Consider the following 14,770-nt stretch of genomic DNA (forward strand, 5'->3'; position numbering starts at 1 on the left):
CTACAATGTACAAGTACTTCTCCCATCTCTGGCTAAATACAATATAATATAAGGTTAGGTACAGTAATGGGTGTGACTGTGTCGGTAAGGTACGATAAGCCACCCCCCCCCCCCCCCCTGCTGCAGGAGGATACATAAAGCTGGGCTGCAGCATGTGGCTCAGTCATCAGGTGGAATATTGTCCCCGACAGCAGCTCTCACTCAGATCAGCCATGCTCCAGCTCCTCGGGCTCCTGCTGCTGCTTAGCACGAGCGGCTCAGCTCTTCACAACAACGCCACAGAGTCAGTCCACGGGCATCCACCTCACGAGCCTGAAGACGAGCCTGCCGAGAGAGACCTGAACCAGGCGAGGAACGGTGGGAGAGGGCTGGCTGACTCTGTGCTTAACGGTGAGTCCAAACGGTTACGCTTGGCGCGTGTGCTTACAGACTGTTAATTATGTGAATATATAATGTTATGTTATCTACAGAGCTGGAAGAAGTGCTAAGCTCCTTTACTTAAGTACAAGTAGAAGTACCAGAGTGTGAATACTCTGTTAAACTTAAAAGTACTGCATTCAAACTGTTACTCAAGTAAAAGTAGAAAAGTATTAGCATAAAAATATAGTGAAAGTAGCGACAGTAAAAGTAGTCATTGTGCAGATTGGTCCATTTCAGAATAATATATATGATATGTTTTATAATGATTGATCGTGAAAGTGTTCTCAAAGCTGGTAAAGGTGCAGCTAGTTTGAATGACTTTGTATGCAGTGAATTTACTCCAGGTGGAACTAAAGTCTGTTTTAACACTTGATTATATTTCACATCATTCATCCACATCTGTGAAGTAACTAAAGGGATTAAATACATGTAGTCGAGTAAAAGTACACCTTTTACCTCTGAATTGTAGAGGAGTAGAAGTCAAAAGTAGCAAAAAACTGACAATACTCAAGTAAAGTACAAGTACCTTAAAATAGTACGAAAGTACAGTACTAAAGTAAATCTACGTAGTTACTTTACACCACTGGTAATCTTTTTGTAATGTTGTGGCAGATGGGTCAGGCGCTGAATATTAAAGAGCTGCCCTGCTCATATTAATATTATGGATTCCATCTACAGTCTACATTTCGCTCTGCTAGAATGTGTCGATGTTTGTCTGTAAATAAGCATTCAAAATTGTCCATTTCCACTCATTTCATTAGAGGAATTTTAAAAGGCATAACTGGAAATGTAAAATCTAAGCCTTCAAAAAATAAATCTTTCCTGAATTTCTAAATATTCAAATTGCCATGACTAGTAAGTTCAGCATCCCTGATTCGGGAGAAAGAAAAACTTTAGGATGGTTCATACAAAATGGTGTAGCAACTTCTCATGGGACTTTTAACAGTAATACCTCAGGTAGGACAACATTATTCACTTCATTTTATCCCAACAGTACAAGTTGCTGTCCACACTACTCACTTAGAATAAAAAATGTGGTAAATAGGTTTCCCCGTTGGAAAATAGAAGTTACCAATCAAAGCAAAAGCCACTTCCCTCAGGCTGGGACATTATCTTCCATCTGAACAGTGGTGTAAAGTAACTAAGTAGATTTACTTAAGTACTGTACTTAAATAATATTTTGAGGCATTTGTACTTTACTTGAGTATTTCCATGTCTTGCTACGATGTACTTCAACCCCACTACAATTCAGAGGTAAATAGTGTACTTTTACTCCACTACATGTATTTAATACCTTTAGTGACTTCACAGATGTGGATGAATGATGTGAAATATAATCAAGTGTTAAATCAGACTTTAGTTCCACCTGGAGTAAATCCACAAGCTACCCTGCAGTATACAAAGTCATTCAAACTAGCTGCACCTTTACCAGCTTTGAGAACACTTTCATAATCAATCATTATAAAACATATCATATCTATTATTCTGAAATGGACCAATCTGCACAATGACTACTTTTACTGTCGCTACTTTAACTATATTTTGATGAGAATACTTACTTACTTGAGTAACATTTTGAATGCAGGACTTTTACTTAACAGAACTTAACGTAATAGAGTATTCCTACACTCTGGTACTTCTACTTTTACTCAAGCACAAGATCTGAGTAATTTTCCCGCTCTGCCCGTGAATCACGTTTATCTCCCTCTACTCTCATGTGTCAGGCCCGGACCAGAGCCAGGTGGGCTGCAGGGAGCTGAGGTCCACAAAGTACATCTCTGATGGCCAGTGTACCAGCGTCAACCCCATCAAGGAGCTGGTGTGTGCTGGGGAGTGTCTGCCAGCCCACCTGCTGCCCAACTGGATCGGCGGGGGGGCTGGGGTTTACACTTGGAGGCACTGGAGCCGCCGCGACGCCCAGGAGTGGCGCTGCGTCATCGACCGGACCAGAACCCAGCGGATCCGGCTGCAGTGCCAGGACGGCAGCTCCCGGACCTACAAGATCACCGTGGTAACCTCCTGCAAGTGCAAGCGCTACTCCAGAGAGCAGAATGACTCGGGACACAAGGACAGGTCCGTCCACAGAGGGAACGAGAGGAAACTTCAGAGGAAGGCTGGACCGCCTGAGGAGAAACCTGGGGGGCAGACCGAAAACGAACAGAGTTAGTTCATCAGGAAGTGTGAGGAGGAAGAGCAGGTGTGCGGAGCTGATCCTGAAGGAGCCATGTCTTCATGAGGATTGCAATTAGCTTATTCTTCCTGAGGTCCACACACATACAAACAGTAACATACTTTAGCCACCTGAACACAACACCTCATCTTATTTAGTTAACAAACAAGACTGAAAGTGAAACAATAATGACCATCCTGCCACATCATTAACCCACACACGAAACAATCAAACACTTTCTCAATAGTTATTACACACTTCTACTACACATAAAGTATTAATTTGTGAAAAACAGAAGTAGTAGTGTCTGAAAACACTTTAAATTAAATATGTACCTATCCTGCGTCTACAGAAAAGTGAAATTCCAAGAATATAGGGTATTTAATTAAATATTTAATCTATTATTGTGACAAATATTTTGAGATCTGTTAGCCTAGCTTAGCATAAATGCTGGAAGCAGGGTGACACCGCTAGCCCGGCCCCGTCCAAAGTACGACCACCTAGAAAGCTCAATGATTTGTATTGTGGTTTACTCTGTACACAAAAAGGAATGTTCAAATCAGTGTTTGGCTTTAGGGTGAACTATTTAGCTGGAACTGTTAACACTTTTGTCATCTGCCGTCACTTCTGTATGATGTCACTGTCCAGCTTCACTGTGATGGAAGACCTCAGAAAGCTGCACACAGTCCCCACAGCTGACTGTTCATTAGCAATAGCTTCAGCACATATATGTCATTTCTGTATGTGTACAGATGAAACAAAAACAAGGTGTAAAGTAATGAGTTTTACACCATTTTTCTCCCAATGAGTACAGAACCAGGCTCCCTGTTTCTTATTGTTTCCCCTGTTTATGCTAAGCTAGGCTATCTATGAATGGCATCTATTGGAATCATTTGCATGTCTAAATCTGACAGGGGTGAATCACGAACACATCTTGAGACATTATTTGTTCACTAAATGGTTAGAGCAGGCCTCTGTGCAAGTTAAGCTTTGCCTTACAGACAAAGAGCAGCTGTGCTCTGTTAGGCAGCCAGACAAACCTGCAAAATGCAAAACACTGATTAACCTGATCCCAAACACACTGACAATCATCCAGTGGGACTCTGGCAGGGGCAGGAATCATAACGCTGCTCATTTTACTGCAGAGAAGAATGGAGGAAAAGTTGACTTTGTGCCAATCTAAAATCCCATTAATCCACTAGAATTCCAAGAACATTTAAGATGGCCAGAAACCAGATTTGACATTTAATATTAGGATTATATAAACCCTGTACTTTACAATTAGTTTCCCTTTGATGTTATGGTAGCACACAAAACATGGTTGTTGTAACAGGAAACGTTTTTTGAAAGGAAAGCTAAACAACTCTTCCTCACCAGAGGGGCAGGCAGGTGTTGGTTTTTATACTCACTTTAAATGCATATTTCGAGTACTTCAGATAAAATTGTCTATATGGAAGTTTTACATTCAGTATCAACAGTTTGACAATAATCAACACCAGTTCCTCATAATGTTTTATAGAAAATGTAATCCAGGTGGCTTTATGATTACTTTGAAACAAAATGCTCTTCCAAATGAGTTATATAAACATAAGTTACAGGAGACAGGTCTGAGTATTATTAATAGTCAGTTTTAAACAGTAAGTAGCTTCCCATCTATGCTTGATATGTGCATTTTGAAATGCTCTCAGAGTGCTGATCTGACTCGGTGTGTAACGCTTTATTCTGCCACTTATGGTATGTGTGTTTTCTGTAGAGCCTTTGTGTGAAAAATAATATAAACTGTTATCTATTACATAATAAAAGCTCAACAGACTTAGGATGCAAAACATGTGAAACATAATGTTCCAATGGTTTATAAAAGTTTCAAATGTGAAGTTCGATGTATTAAATAGAATGATGCTTAGTTAGCGTGAGTGTTATGTACAATATGTGGGGAGATTTTATGGGTTTTTCAGAGTGGCATACAATTTATTTTTGTACCAGAACAGTCAAAGTTCTTTTTTTACATTTATAATAAAAACAACTATACTGTTTACAGCACTGTGTTTGTGTCATACTGCTGCCGGCATGCCACAGGCTCAGAGCCAACAGGAACTCTCTAACAACAGAGGCATTAGTGAGTGATGAGGCTCTTTTCATCAGACGCCACACTTTGTGTAACTGTGAAGGGGATACCTTCCCCTCCAGGCTACTGGGGCTTGTTCCAGCTGCCGCGACATGTTAACCCTCTTTATTGTTTCATATATCCGTTCATCTTCTCCCCTCTGAAAGCTGTGGGCTGAGGCAGCAGTGAATAGGATCACCTGCACTGGACCACAGCAGGATGTTTGACTTGTCTTACCTGCACAGGGGAAATAAGTGATGTCTCTTTGTCCATAATATCCTGTGGGTACAGAACAATGCAGAGTCGAGGAATGTTGACGAGACGGTGGGTGACACTTCTTACAACAAGATGTGTATAGTTGGTTGCAAAAAACGGTTTTTGGTTGCTTAACGTGAAAATAAATACATTTACCCAAATACTCTTGCCTTAAAGCTTTCATTCTGCTTGACTTCAAATATAATTATTGCATATAAATCCCGGAACAGGAGGGGATGTAATTAGTTAGTTTAAAATACAGCTCAAGCACTTCGTAAATCCTGATTAAAACAGTGACATTTGAAAAATTAAGATTTTTAGTGTAGACTTTCAAACTCATCCCACTGACACTTAGCTAATTTGTCATTGCTATTGTAGCAAACAGTTGTTAAACATGTACACACACATGATCCACCTGATGAAGTCAAGTATTCACTCTCATTTTCATGAAATGGAAACATAAAAACATTGTTTCTTACAGCTTAATAATAACACTTTGTTTTGTTCAGGCTACTGGGATTCCGTAACTAGGATACAAAAAAAGTAACTAATCCCTTACAGTGACAACAAATCAGATTAGTGTTACATTTCTGACAATTGGGGATTACTGACAGAATTACAATATTAGTAAAAAAAACTAACAAGAGCATACAGTGTTTGTTGTAAAGGATCAGAAGTTGTCTCTTCTCTGTAAGCTGTACTGTTCTTTAGGCTAATACTTTAAGTCTGAATCTATAATGCCTACACATAAAGTACAAAAACAAAATAGCAGATATGTACACCATGGTAAAAAGAAGCAGCAGTAGTTATATATAGTATATTGCGCAAAGTTTGATATTGATAGTGTGACAGTGTTATTGCACATCAGAACAGTTGAACTGTCACTGTTCAACTACAAACTTGGGAACATAAACACTGTCATATTAATCAATACATTTGTATAATGCTTCATTTTGTAGTAAAAGTATTTGATCGAGATTAAAATGCATTATAGTGTGTACTTCTTGCAGATAAACACAGCAGCACAGGCCCCAAAAACTTTACACCACCAAAACGCCACAATATCACCAGTCATTTTGCAGGTCATGTTTAAGATTAAGATCAACTTTTATTAATACTGATGGGAAAATTCAGTTCTTCACTCCAGTGTTATTTTAGAATAACACACATAGGGACAAACACTCACAAACAGGACCTATAGACAGTGAAGAGGTGTCAGAGAGAAAAGGCTGCCAGTGTTCCGTCGCCGGAGAGCTGGTGATTCGGTGCCTTGCTCAATGACAGCTTGGCAGTTCACAGGAGGCTACCAGTCCACAATCTTTTTTGGTCCAATCGGGACTTGTCTTTGGAATCGAAGGGTTGCTGGTTCAAGTCCCGATTGGACCAAAAAACATTGTGGACTGAGCTACTAACAATGCATCGTGTCCAGAAACCCAACTTTAATCAGAAGCCTTTCTGGGTCCGTTTTTGGTGAATTCAGCAACTTTTGCACAATCTGCAGTATTTTTTTAAAAGATGCTTAAACAAAATGATTGGAATTCACTACTGCTCTTACCAAAGTGATGGATAAAACATAATGCTCTCAAATATGACTATTGTTCTATTAGGGGGAGCATTGAGAATATAAAAGAAAGGGGCCTAATATGCAAATGTTCAGGTTCATAATAGTATTTGTATTTTATTTAATAACGCTTCTATTTGCTAGCGCTCCAACACATTGTACGTGATAAACTAAGGGGCGGGACATCTCTTAGCAGTTGACCAATCACAACAGAGCCGGCCAGCTAACCAATCAGAGCAGACTGGGCTCTGGTTTCAGACAGAGGGTGAAAAGAGGTGCTGCAGCACAGGCAGTGTGAGACAAATAAAGAGCTTTTTGAACATTAAAGCAAGGAGACATGTCACACTAAATACTAATATGAAGTTCGAATCTGAAAATGATGAGAATACGCGCCCTGTAAAAGATATAGTTGAAATGAAAATAATGCACTTGTACCTTGAATGGAGTGGCTTGTTTTTTGAGCAAGCTAACCTGCAGGTTTCTTGCTGTTCTGAGTTTGTAATGGCTTGTAAACGTTATCTCATATCGGGAAGCACACAAACCTGGCCACTCCGGACCTTAACAGTGATGCAAATGACCACTAAATATATTTGTATCACAAGACCTTGACTTTTGCAAGGAGAAGGCCCATCATTCAGCTACACTTATGACTTTGATAGACCAATGAAAAAGCCGATGAATGAGCAGTGGTGTTCTGTTTAATATGTCTTTAACTCCAGCTGAACTTTTTGCATTATCATGCATGTCAGCTGGCAGCTATGGTCGTGGTTTAGGTGTGATGTTAAGGTTAGGGGTAGTGCTGTGTTAGGGTTATCTAAGATGTTGCAATACCATCAGTTATATCAGAAGTGGATATTTCCTCATTGAAAGATTTAAAAAAGATCGTGCAAAGAACAGTACTGTAGGCTTTGATCGATGTATAATGCCCATTCACCACGCTCTTTGTGATATCCCCCTTCAAGCTATAATTACATGTCTATTGATGCACTCCTTAAACTTCCCCCTAAACATAGGCTTTCAATAGTGAACCCTGATAGAACCCTCGTGTCTAACTGTATATTAAAAGAGCACTGTCATTCTTTCTATACATCAAACAAAGATCTAGAGTTCACACATGTCGGAAATGGAGGATTACAGCACAGTGATTCTACTCTTGTCATGGATGCAACATCACAAGTGGGAGTCTTGGAGCCATGTAGTATTTTTCCCTGCAGTATGAATACTTTTTTTGGTATTGTATAGATCAAAGTATGGGCGGGAGCCACATCAAAAGCTGCAGAAAATCATCTTCTGCAAACATACTAAGTATAAAGACCAACATAGAATCATACAAAGGTCCGTTTTGTTGAGTGTCCTGCAGCCTGAGGCTGTGAAAGGTGCTGCTGCTGGATGTTTGTCTACATGTGTGTTCTGCAGTCAATAGCCTCAAACAATCAAAGGGAGTTTAATCTCTCTGCTGCGACACACCTGCTTCTCATTCAGCCAGTGAAGGATTCCCTCACAGCCACAATGCTCAGAAAACAGAGGAAAAACAAAGACATATAGAATCGCTTGCCTTATTCTCAATTGTAATGCTGTTAAAGCAGCCAAAATAAGGCTGACATAAGAAAAGGAAAGTCAAATTAATTAATAAATCTCCACCACGTTGGTGTTCTTCGTACTTTGCACAAGTACAAAACAGTGTATATGGATATAGTTTTTCAAATTACTTTATTCCTTTTTACCTGATTTTGAATCAGTTGTTATAGAGGCAAGGGTATAGTCTTCAACTGTACACTCCCTTGTGGTAAGATCTGTTATAATTCAGTGTATTTCACTAGAACGTCTGTTCTAGTATAGATTTTAAGATTTTACTGATTACTTTTAAAGCTCTTAACGGCCTGGCTCCTGATTACCTCACTGACTTGTTGTGCCCTTATGAGCCTGCGCACAGTCTCAGATCCTCGGGTAGGCCTCTGCTAGCTGTTCCCATTACCAGGCTAAAAACAAACGATGACCGGGTGCTCTCCGTCAGAGCTCCACAGCTCGGGAATCTGAGGCTGGCAGAATCAGTGACATCTTTTTAATCACTTCTTAAAACTCACATTTTTAGTAAAGCTTTTAACTAATGATGACACCACACTGTTTTGCTTGACATCCATGTTCTATTTGTTTTACTTTCTTTCTTCTTATTGTATGACTGCTGCTATTGTTGAAATGCTTTATGTTGTATTGGGTGGGTTTGGGGATCCTTGACTGCATGCTTTGTTGTCGCCTGTTCTGAATCCATGTAAAGCACTATGTGATGTTGTTTTGAAAAGTGCTGCATACATAAAGTCATTATTATTATAATTATTATTTTCCAACGAAGGAGCCTATCAATGACAGTACATGCATGGGTGATCAGAGGCGCGGGAAGGTATTTTGAGTGGGGGTGCTGAGGTGCTGGACTCTATTGAACACTATTACGGGCACTATAGAGAACCGCAGTGACGCGTCGTAAAACCCGGAATTAAGTTAGCATTTTTAGCACTTCCGGTTCCTTCCTCAAAAAGCAATGCATTTTTTCCATAGGGTTTTGGAAAATAGCTCGAAATAAGGTCTGTGGTTGACACAAATTTAAGAGATAAATCACGTTTTGTTCTACGACATTAAATACATCAGCAGTGACCCCACTGGGGATTTTTGAAGAGTTTACGTGTCTGAAAAACGATGGTTGTTACCGAGTGGCTGAATAGGACTACAGAAATTGTCGAGGCTGTTGTACGTCATTACGCCGAACACGTAAACACTCCCGCTAAGTTTGTTTTCCCCTGTGTTCTGCTTGAAAGCAAGTACCTGCCTATCTTTAGTATCTGTATATCTATATCTGACCATTAGAATCTGCATTTTTGAAATTGTCGTTTTTAACACCGTAGTTTTACAAATTATAGAATAATTAATTACCAGTGTTTTCCAATTTTTTTCCAGTTCGTTTCGTTAGCTAACGTTAGCTAAAGCTAGCGCTACTAGTTAGCTACGCAATGGTTTGTTGCTTTGCTCCGGGTTGCAGCCACAGGTCTTCGCATGAAACGTGCTTGTTCTATCGTTTCCCGGCCGATGTTTTCCAAAGGAGAGTCTGGATTCGTGCCATGAGGTAAGCTGACGTTACATTTTTGTCCATGTCACGGTGAAATGTAAATAATGGGTAGTGACTGTATCGCCGTTTTAGAGATGGCGCTGCTGAAAAGACCGCAACATAAGTAAAGATAATGAATAAATCCTATTAAAACCTGTGTGGCTTATATGATAAGTCTAATTAGTACAAGCATCATAACGTTTCACCATGTAACTAAAGATTGTAGTAAGGGAAATCAGTTTGACATATTGAACTAATAAAAAATCACCTCTGGCTGGCAGAGAACTCTCTGCTCCATAGCTTCTCTTGGACGTAAAATCACATGTACATTTTACATTTATATTCAATTTAATATTCCATCCCTCACATACTTTTGTATATATAATAACTTATATTTTGTTTTTCTTGTTATGCTGCTGCAACACAAACATTTCCCAAATTGGGATCAATACAGTAATATCTTATCTTAATTAATTAAGAAATATAACTATTATAATTAGTGTAGCAGCTGACACCTATTTTCAATATGGATTAATCTACCATTTATTTCTTTAGTTCAATTTTGATCTATAAAAATGTCAAAATAGTGAAAATGTTCACGAGACTTATCAAAGTGCAAGGTTATATCTTTAGATGTTTTTTTTAGCCTATGTACTGTATGTCTTAATGCTCTTATATGTGACGGTGTGAGTTCCATGAAACTAATATTTTATATCTTCCCAACAGACGAGCTGACAGGAAACCTAACACTCTAACAACCACAACATTGCAAAGGCAAGTAAATGTAAATTAAAAACAATTCACAATTTTTTTATTTCTTCTTCCTTGCTGTGAGGTGAAGCTGACCTTGCACTTGGTGCCAGTAAGGATGTTCCTCACGCAGGCTGAATGTTTCTCCTTCCTTACTGACACAGAAGCCCTTGATTTGCAATGCTTTACTAATTGTCATTTCCCTGGCTCCGTAGGGACACTTTACCTCCAGCACAGCGGAAGACCCTACCAGACCATCTGGAGATGCCCCCAACAATCCTGATAGGGAGAGCCACAAATCTGACTCATGGACCTGCATCTGGGTTGCAGTGGTGAATGCCCTGACGCCCTCACATTCATTCATAGTCCCCCACTGTACAGACAAAATACCATCAAGGGCCTGTTGTTGCCCTAGCACCCTGGCAATAAAGGAAGCAGTCACACGCTTTGACCTCAGGACAGCTCCAAAGTTATTGGCAGTCAACCTTCCTTTCCTGAACAAATGCCAGTTTGGGTTGGTTCGCTGACCAATGGTAGCCACCTGAATTGCCCTCTGTTGCTCTTCAGACAATGCCATGCTTGCCACAATTGCCTCAGGTCCCTGATGCCCAACAGATTTGATAATTTCAGGAACAGTAAGTGTTTCCAAGCTGTAGTGTTCCTCTTCTGGCTCGGGGGAGAGAAGCCAAGAAATTCCTGAGAACCTGCCCCTGAGTCTGTCCCTCAGCCAGTCACGATCTTCGGAGGTGGGCTCTCTTGTCAGCGGGTTAAATTAGTTATTGTCTTTCAACAGTCACATTAAAACAGTTACTAAATCAGCTTACTATCACCTAAAGAACATATCTAGGATTAAAAGACTAACGTCACAGCAGGATTTGGAAAAACGTGTCCATGCTTTTATCTTAAGTAGACTGGACTACTGCAATGGTGTCTTCACAGGTCTCACTAAAAAATCTATTAGAAAGCTGCAGCTGATTCAGAACACCGCTGCTCGAGTCCTTACCAACACTAAGAAAGTGGATCACATCGCTCCAGTTCGGAAGTCTTTACACTGGCTTCCTGTGTGTCAAAGAATAGATTTCAAAATACTGCTGCTGTTTATAAAGCACTGAATGGTTTAGGACCAAAATGCATTTCTGACCTCCTGCTAAATGATGAACCATCCAGATCTCTCAGGTCTTCAGGGACTGGTCAGCTTTCTGTCCCCAGAGTCAGAACTAAACATGGAGAAGCAGCGTTCAGTTATTATGCTCCAAATATCTGGAACAAACTCCCAGAAACCTGCAGGTCTGCTGCAACTCTTACTACTTTTAATTCCAGGCTGAAGACTTCTCTCTTTGTCGCTGCTTTTAATTGAACTATTCATATCTTAGACTGCACTGTAACTTTTATCCATGTATTTTTTCTTTTAATGTTTATTTTATTAGCTTTTCTTTTTAATGACTGATTTTAAATGCCATTTTCTTAATGTCTTTCATTTTTTGTAAAGCACTTTGAATTGCCTTGTGTTGAAAAGTGCTATATAAATAAACTTGCCTTGCCTTGCCTAATAAAGATTTCATGTGACAGATACAATTGATTTGTTGATGGGAATTAATGTGAATAAATTAACTCTAGGTTAACGGTACTCTTGCTATCACTACTCACCGACACTATAAACCTTGTCCCTCATGCTAGCCCTGACAACACCGGTAAGCACACCTTCATCTAGGCTGCACTGTAACGTGTCCTGACTTGTAGTGGTTCTCTCCTCTGTCTACACTCTTGTCATCTTTGTAAAACGATATCAGACTGGTAATTGACACAGCCATGACTTCTAGTTCAATTCAGTGTGGCTAAAATGAAAAGCTTTGCTAAAATATGCAAGCACGCGAAAGTCAAATTCAGCTTTATTGTCAAAAATTCTACATGTGTTATACATCCAGAAATATCGAAATATCGTTTCCCACAGTGTGACATGTATACATAAAACAAAACAAAAAGGGCCTAGATAAACGTGGTACACATTAAACAAAACAAAAAGGGGTGACGTCACGTTGCCTCGCTTTTCGCCGAACTGAATTGTGGGTAGCATAGCGGAGCTTTTCGCCGAACTGAATTGTGGGTAGCATAGCGGAGCTTTCCTGGAGTTTCAGGCTGCAAAAGTTGAACAATGTTCAACTTCTGAAGCCGGAGACGCCGGAGTAGCCAGCGTCAGCCAATCAAATCCCGTTTATGCAAATCTGACAGTTCAAGCGCTAACCAATCAAACCGCGTGCAAGCTGGGAGAGCCAGACCGCAGTTCATTTCCTCACATTCCAAACAAGAAATTACGGTAGCAAATCACCCGGTTCTTTACGACCAGAACTATTTACTGGGATACAAACCGGAGGAACCAGGCATGGAGGGAGGTGGCAGAGACAGTGGGTGCAAGTGGTAGGTTTTCGCCTGTTTGGGGAGTTTATATATATATATATATTGCTTGCATAAAATCCCCAGGGTTTTTTGCTTTGTATGCCGGGGGCGGGACATTGTGATTGGTTGTTGGTCGCGGTGCTCGAATAAAATCCCCAAGCTTCAGATACGCTCAGCTCCAAGCGGCTCGCCTCGAAAGTAGACGAGAATAGCCAATCGCAGCCGGGGGAGGTCTCAAAAAGCTCGCCTGAAGTCTGACAGCTCCGAGTCGGCTTCTTCTTCTTCTTCTTCTTCTGCTGCTTCGCCTTCTTCTTCTTCTTCTTCTCTCGGTTTTTTGGCGGATTGCAAACAACTTTAAGGTGCATACCGCCACCTCCGGAGTCGGCTTGACTCGGTTTGCATTTACATGCACACATGTGTTTAATTGTTAATGTCAGATATGTACAGTACTAAGTCAATACATTTGTTCCTGCTCAAGATTAGATTCAACTCTATTGTTATTGCACAGACTACACTGAGACAACGAAATACAGTTTAGCTTCTAACCAGGAGTGCAACAATCAGTAAAGTGAAAAGTAATGTACACAATCTACAGAATAAAAGATAGAATGAAGTGAATGATGAATAAACAGTGAGGGGTATGAATACACTAGATATAGGCCTACACAGCAGCCTGTGAGCAGTATGAACAGTGTGTATGAATATGCTAAGATATATAAAGTATAAAAACGGTAAGCAGTGCAAGTATAGTGTAACATATATAGATATTAATTTCATGATGATAAACATTGTGGAACAATGATGAAAAATGTAAAAACCACCAATGAGCGCTCAGCTCGAGATACCAGCGAGTCGTTTCCCATCAAGCATTTCGCCTCCGCAGCCCGTGGAGAGGAACTGCGCCGCCTCGCCGCGCCTCGCTCTCAAGGCTGCGGGCGTCTTTGTCCCGCGAGATTTCAACGTCTCATGTGAGCGAGCCTCCAGAGCAAGTCGGACAAAATGACTAACCATCATGCAACGCGCGAGCAAGACGTTGATCGAAATTGCGCAGGTCTGCGCAGGTCTCGCTTGTCTCAAACAAGCCTATGGTGTGGACGGGCCTGCACGGAGAAAGCTAACCAGCTGGTGGAGAGCGGGCTAGTGATTAAAGGGACGCTGTTACCCGTGCTACCCCTTGTCACTCCAGCTAAAAAAGTCATCATCTCTAATGTACCCCCGTTTCTTAGAAACGAGTTGTTGGAGAGAGAGCTGGCTCGACACGGGCAGTTTGCATCTCCCATTAAGTTGATCCCCCTGGGCTGTAAATCCCCGCACCTCAAGCACGTTGTGTCTTTTAGGAGACAGGTGCTTATGGTCCTGAAGAAGGATGAAGGGAACTTAATCTGGCTCTCAAGTTTAAAATTGATGATTTCGTGTATAGCCCTACTGTCCATGTTACGTCTGACATTTTGAAATGTTATGGTTGTGGAGCGGCAGGACACCTGATCCACGCGTGCCCGGAGAGGGCGGGTGACGCGCCCGTGGTGTCCGCGCTCACAGCCGGCCCAACGGTGCCCGCGGCGGAGCCGCTACCGGTTGCCTTGTCCACGGCCAAGCCGCCGGTGCTGGGGTCCACGCCGCCGGTGCTGGGGTCCACGCCCGCGGCGGAGCCGCTGCAGGTCCCTTTGTCCACGGCCAAGCCGCCGGTGCTGGGGTCCGCGCCAACAGGCTGTCAGCCCCTCCTACGATTCTCCTCCGGAAACCACTGGAATCATTCTCCTGATATGCTGTGGATTATCACTCTCATTTTATCTGGACTCACACCGCTCCTTCTTCTACGGTCATCCGGCTCCTGGTCTCTGCTGTCCGGGTCCCCAGCATTAGCTAGCTCCGTGCTAGCGCCACTTCACGGGATCATGCCGCCGCTCTACTCCCTGTCATCTCATCCTGAGATGGCCGCGTCGTGAGTGACACGTCTGAAGCTTGAGTCTGCCAAACTGCTTCCATAGTAGCTTACTGATTGCTGATCGCCTCTCTAAC

At 41.5% G+C, this 14,770-nt stretch overlaps 1 protein-coding gene and 1 long non-coding RNA gene across 2 annotated transcripts; both read left to right on the forward strand.

The window, feature by feature from the left end:
- Positions 1-212: 212 nt before the first annotated feature.
- LOC307022755 (sclerostin domain-containing protein 1-like) lies at positions 213-2,587 on the forward strand (the record flags this gene model as incomplete). The annotated part of the gene is made up of 2 exons (XM_079655648.1): positions 213-390; positions 2,145-2,587. The coding sequence occupies 2 exons, from the start codon at positions 213-215 to the stop codon at positions 2,585-2,587; spliced, it is 621 nt and encodes a 206-aa protein (XP_079511774.1).
- A 6,454-nt stretch (positions 2,588-9,041) lies between these two features.
- Positions 9,042-14,318, forward strand: LOC307020979. The gene is made up of 3 exons (XR_013803049.1): positions 9,042-9,625; positions 10,334-10,381; positions 10,573-14,318. It is a non-coding gene; the product is annotated as an uncharacterized lncRNA (long non-coding RNA).
- Positions 14,319-14,770: the final 452 nt, after the last annotated feature.

Source organism: Notothenia rossii (assembly GCF_949606895.1).
Source record: "Notothenia rossii genome assembly, chromosome: 10".
Classification (NCBI taxonomy): Eukaryota; Metazoa; Chordata; class Actinopteri; order Perciformes; family Nototheniidae; genus Notothenia; species Notothenia rossii.